Source organism: Chionomys nivalis (genome assembly GCF_950005125.1).
Source record: "Chionomys nivalis chromosome 23 unlocalized genomic scaffold, mChiNiv1.1 SUPER_23_unloc_1, whole genome shotgun sequence".
Lineage (NCBI taxonomy): Eukaryota > Metazoa > Chordata > Mammalia > Rodentia > Cricetidae > Chionomys > Chionomys nivalis.
The window spans coordinates 867,501-873,802 of record NW_026646869.1 but is presented as its reverse complement, the minus strand read 5'-3'; the positions used below and the strand labels follow the sequence as shown (position 1 = coordinate 873,802).

At 45.0% G+C, this 6,302-nt stretch overlaps 1 protein-coding gene across 1 annotated transcript in view; it reads left to right on the top strand.

The window, feature by feature from the left end:
• Positions 1 to 3,816: 3,816 nt before the first annotated feature.
• Positions 3,817 to 6,302, top strand: part of LOC130868986 (tryptophan 5-hydroxylase 1-like) — an 18,061-nt gene continuing 15,575 nt past the window's right edge. Inside the window, exon 1 of the mRNA XM_057761073.1 lies at positions 3,817 to 3,930. Within this exon, the coding sequence (XP_057617056.1) occupies positions 3,817 to 3,930 (114 nt within the window). The remainder of the gene's footprint in view (positions 3,931 to 6,302) is intronic.

Below are 6,302 nucleotides of genomic sequence, written 5' to 3'. Positions count from 1 at the left end.
CCCGATTAGACTGTATAATCCATTTTTCTCATTCCAGAGAAAAGAAAATAATAGGGACAGAATCAGATCAGTGATTGCCTCTGGGAAATGGGTGCAGGTGGTGAGAAGTTTGAGGCAAGCAAATACTCTTTGGAGACGAAAATAGTCTATATTTGATTGTTTGCATGGTGGCTACATACTGTTTGTCAAGACTCAGAATTGTACACCTCAAAAAAAGTGGATATCCAACCATACATGCTGGCTTATGCTTGTAGTGTCAGCACTTGAGAGGGAGAGGCAGGAGCATTGCCAGAGCTCTAGCCTAATTTGAGCTATGGAGTGAGTTCCAGGCCAGCCTCAGATACAGCATAAGAACTTGTCTCAAAAAAACCCTCCCCTCAAAAGAGTGGATATGTCTTTGCTTAGTTTCTGCATTGACCATTTAACCCAGATTTCCAAAATCTGGACAGGAGAATGCCATATAATACTAAGTGTTGTGTATACAGCTGGCCCTCCTCTTCCAGGAGAATACCCTATGATATGAAGTGTTGCGTATACAGCTGGCACTCCTCTTCCAGAATATCCTATAATACGAAGTGTTGCGTATACAGCTGGCCCTCCTCACCCAGGAATCACACATCAACCTCTTACCCTGCATTGAAGGAGGTGGTTGGGTGGAGGCTGGGGGTTGCTTCTGCAGACTTTATTTCCTTGTCCTTAGTCCATGCAACACTATTATATTTACATAGGAGTAAAATTGCGTTGGGTACTGTAAATAACCTAAAGATGATTAAAGCCTACAGAATACAGACATGACATTCCTTATAAGACTGGAACATCCCCCAGACACTGGCGTCTGTAAGCGTCCTGGGAACAGTCCCCCAGAATACAGAGGGGCCACGGTTTAGAGCTGTAGTATAGCGCCTAATAATGGGTTATCAACAGATAAATGCTATTTGGGTTCTGTGCCACGTTCGTATGGCAGGGAGAGTGATATTTCAGTAAACACAGTATCTTTGTCTGTGTGCATCCTAAACTTTTTTAATTGCAGGAGTACTGAGCACTTCTAAAAAGTTCAGTGGCTGTTCTGTCTAAATGAATAAGGCTCTATACTAGGAGAAAGACGAGGCAGGCCCAGGTTATTAACCCAGAAGCTCAGGGATAAGCCAGACACAGGGCCGGGGGAGGGGGAGGAGTCCTGCACTGGTTTCTAATCTTGGAGCCTCGGTCCAAGCCCAGCCCGCGGGAGGTCACTGTGTCAATAACAGGTGTGATGGGGTTTGGAGGGAAGTTCTAAACGGATTGTTTGATCTTACTCAGACTTTTGTGGCTGAGGATGAGTCAACATTAACTTAATTAAAACTCCTGGAGAATAGCTGCGAATGAGAGGTCCGCCTGGGCTGCGGCCAGAGACTCGAGGTCAGCGCTGGCTGCTCCCGCCCACATTCGCACTGCTCCATCCTCATTAGCCGCTGGCCCGTGCGCCCGGCACCCATTGGCTGTTCAGACAATGTGCTTCTCTCATAAGAGGCGGCTCCTCTGGTCTTCAGGCGACCCTCTGAACTCTGGTGCCTCTGAGGTGAGTGGAGTGATGGGCTGGCTCCTTCCTGGAAACCCGTTTCTGGGGTCTCCCGCTAGGGACAGGTCTAACCTCCAGAAGTAGCGGGTGGAAGTCCTACCCCTGTGGGGTTCCCTCCCTCTTCTTTCCTTGTAGCTTCTTTGGGGGACAGCAGATCCTATTCTTTAGGATCTTCTATGTGCCAGGAGCAGACTCTTTCCCATGTCTGATCTGGGCTTTACAGGGAACCCTGTGAGGTAAATACATATTGTATTTTATAAATAAGGATGGATCTGGGGGTTCCGAGTGGGAACCCAAGTCTGTGTGACTCCTCTAGCAGAAGCAAACACATTAACCTTTCTTTTCCATTTAAGGGTAGCTCTCTTTTCTTTCTCTCTCTTTGAAGGGAACTCCACCAAAGGGGAGTCTCAGATGCTAGGCCTCTCGGCACCACACCTGCACTCTGTACCCCGTCCCAGGTCGCAGCTGGCAGAGGCACAGGTCCTTCGTCGAGACTCAGGGCTTGTTTATAGTGCAGGTAAACTTAATGATGAAATGTCACTGTCTGATTTTCAGAGGTGCGAAGTGAACCCCACTGACATGAGTCCTGGCCATCTTGGAGTGGAGGTGGAGGGGACAAGCCCCAGATGTGCCTGTGGGATGAGTGTTCCAGGGTCACACACTTGGTCACTGGAGTTCACCTGTGCATGTGTTGTAGCTACTGCCCTAGGTCATTGCAATCATCCGGAGGGAGGCAGCTCCGCTTTGCCTTTCTGGAGGGTTCTTTTATCTTCGGTGTGCTTGCTTAAGCCTATTTGTTTGTATTCCATCTCCACTTCTTTCCCAGTTCCCATCTGGAGAAGAAAATCAACATCCCTGGGGATTCTTTCCGAACCATGGAGCTTTCAATCTTAACTTCAAATTGCCCACACTTTCAAAATCCTCAGCTGTGCTTCCTAGATAGATAAGTCATGTACTGCTGATGAAGCTAAGGAAGCAGAGTTGGTGTGTGCACTATGCTCTGCTGAGGCCACTGGTCAGCTGACCTCCTTCTTAGCAGGTCTTATTTCCGGTGCTGGGTCCTGCACACTGGGGCATCTTCATTCAGATGAGCGGGGTCCCTGTCATTGAAACTGACTCCTTACCTTCCAGGGTGATCTTCTGCCCTTGAGGGTAAACCTCGGGTAATCTCAGTTTATATTGATGTGGATTTTTGTAAATTGATACAAATTTATAGTTGTTTTGTTAGAAAATTACACATATATATGTTTCTAATCTTGATCAAAGTACTGTACCTATATACCTTATTTAACAGTTTAATGCAAATTTGTACACCTTGAAAGTTATTATTATCAACTAATTAGAATATGATGAAATATAAATTAATAGTCATCAATTATAATTCATCTTGTAGTTATATTTGGTATATTTTCAAAGTCAGGCTGAGATATATTTTAGATAGCCTATGACAATTGGGTATGACTTACCATGGGTATGTTTTTCTCTCTCTCCCTTTGTGGGTGACCCTCCCTTTTATTATACCTGGCTGCAAAGGGGCTTGAAGGGGAGTAGAAGGCTAAACCTGGAAAGAAATACCAGAGAAAATGATAAGGTTCTGGCAAGGGCTTTGGGATTGCTGAATGAATGCCCTTAGGCTAGGCACATCCACAGTGCTGTGGGAATGTGGCTGTCAGCACAGCCACCTGAATACCCTAGGCCAGGCCTCAAGTGTTCAGGACAGCAGAGGGGTGTGTGCTGTCAAAGACCCAGTGTCAACGTGTGTCCTCACTTCCTACAGCTGTGTGACCATAGCTATGTTAGTCTTTCAAAGTTCTAGATGAGTTTACAAATAAAACAGAAGGCCTGGTCCCCACTTTGAAGGAGCTTTACTTCATTTTCGGGTACAAGACATATATGTATGAAGCGGGTGGGGAGGCCACCCAAATTCTGATGGGAGACGAGGTAGACCTTCACAGAGGACTGAGTTTGCAGCTTGAAATAAGCAGGGAGACTGCCAGAGGCTGGAGGGCTTGATCAGTGCCCTCCGAGGTCAGAAAGAAGAAAATGGAATGTTCTGACACCCATCAGGTGTCCTTGCCTTTCTGGGCACTCTGCTAGGGGGTGTCTCACTTTCTGGCCCCACTGCTCCCTCAAACAGCCTGTCAGACCCTTGGGGTTTGCAGGTTAAAAAATGGGAGCAGGGATGAAGTCACCGCTGCTTCCCTGCTGCTCAGCTCTGTGCTCAACCCTCATCTGAGCTTTCCCTCTCCAGACACACCATGATTGAAGACAAGGAGAACAAAGACCGTTCCTCAGAAAGGAGCAGAGTGGCTCTCATTTTGTCCTTAAAGAATGAAGTCGGAGGACTCATAAAAGCACTGAAAATCTTCCAGGTATGGCTTTCCCGTAAAACCCATCTGAAAACCAGTTTCTGAAATACTATTGAGAGTATAGGGTTCTCTCAGTCAGGTCTTCAGAGATGGCCTTCAGAAGTCTCTTTTAAAATTGATTTTTATTGAGCGCTACATTTTCCTTTGCTCCCCTCCCTGCCTCTCCCCTCCCCCCTCCAACCCTCTCCAAAGGTCCCCATGCTCCCAATTTACTCAGGGGATCTTGTATTTTTCTACTTTCTACTTCCCATGTAGATTAGATCTATGTAAGTCTCTCTTAGTGTCCACATTGTTATCTAAGTTCTCTGGGATTGTGATTTGTAGGCTGTTTTACTTTGCTTTATGTTTAAAAACCACTTATGAGTGAATACATGTGATAATTGTCTTTCTGTGTCTGTGTTACCTCACTCAAAATAATGTTTTCTAGCTCCACCCATTTGCCTGCAAAATTCAAAATGTCATTATTTTTTTCTGCTGTGTAGTACTCCATTGTGTAAATGCACCACATTTTTTTTATCCATTCTTCAGTAGAAGAGCATTTAGGTTGTTTCCAGGTTCTGGCTATGACAAACAAAGCTGCTCTGAACATAGTTGAGCACATGTCCTTGTGGCACGATTGAGCAATCTTTGGATATATACACAAAAGTGGTATTGCTGGGTCTTGAGGAAGGTTGTTTCCTAATTTTCTGAGAAATCACCACACTGACATCCAAAGGGGTTGTACCAGCTTGTATTCCCACCAGCAATGCAGGAGTGTTCCCTTTTTCCCACAACCTCTCCAGCATAAGCCGTCATCAGTGTTTTTGATCTTGGCCATTCTTACAGGTGTAAGATGGAATCTCAGAGTTGTTTTGATTTGCATTTCTCTGATGACTAAGGATGTTGAACATTTCCTTAAGTTTCTTTCAGCCATTTCAGATTCCTCTGTTGAGAGTTCTCTGTTTAGGTCTATACTCCATTTTTTTTTTATTAACCACTTAATTTACCTAAGTGTTGTTCAGCGAGTGGAGACACAGCTCAACAGGTAAAATCGCTTTCTGTTCTTGCAGAAGACACAGGTTCAGTTCCAAGCACCCATACCAGGCAGCTCACAGCTATCTCTAACTCTAGTTCCAGAGGATCTGTTGTCCTCTTCTGGACACTGCACACCTCTGATGCACAACACTCAGAGCGATATATAAAATAGATAAAATATTGTGCAGTTCTAAGAAATGGGTAAGAAATACAACAGGCTAGGAAAGAATAGACACAGATAGCTAAGAAGGAGATCGGGGGAGGAGTCACTACATAAATTTGAGAAATTTCAACTCAATAAAATGTTTTACACCTAATGAAATGCCTAACCTGTAATATTGATATTATTTAATGATATGCTAAATATTTTCAGGTGACAAGGTAGCAAGAATTCTGCAGTTATGTCATTTCCTACTTTCAGAGCCTTAGTACACATTGTCCTCAATGCAGCATAGGGAGACTGAGGGCTAATGTGCATTTAAGAGCCTTAAAATGTTCCTATTTAAAGTTTCCTTTTTATTTGCTGTGCATGTGTGTGTGTGCGTGTGTGTGTGTGTGTGTGTGGTATAGGTGTATGTGGTGTATATACACATGTGCAGAGGCCACTGGAGGATGTCAGGTGTCGTTCTTTGTCATTCTCTGCCTTATTCCTTTGGGACAGGGTCTCTCATTGGGCCTGGATCTAGGCTGGCTGCCAACAAGCCCCAGAGATTCCCATCTGAAACTCCACAGTGTGGTGGTTGCTGACAAGCGGCTGCGCCAAGCTTTTTATGTGGGTATTGGGGATTCAAACTCAGATCCTCATGCTTGTGCGGCAGACACTTTCACCCACCGAGCCATCACCCAGCCCCTCTCCCACAGTTCTCCTGATGAAATATGGGTGAGTCAGGCAGAGCACACATGTTGATGGAACACTTACTGTGTGCAGGGTACTGGACTCTACACTAAGCGTGTGGGTCTGAAAAACCAGACATGCTGCCTCTCTTCACAGAGAGTATGATCTGGAGAAAGAGGCAGACAGTACGCACTTTAGTAAGCACAGCACACTCACTCACACACACACATAAAGACAGATACCAGGTGCAGTAACCTCACTGACACTGCAGACTCTAACACAGTTTAAGGACACAGGAACACAAAAATTGATTTCAATTTCTAACAAACTGTGTGAACAGGCTATGTTATGGTGCTTGCTCACCACATGGCTGGGCAGGTTCTAGAACAGACTGCGTGTATACAAAACCCTTATGAGACTGCGTGTATACAAAACCCTTATGAGCTGGGTGGTCACTGAAGTTAATCTCTCTGCATGTCTTGATAAAATAAGAGAGAACACTGCCTACCTCATGTCATTAAGATAG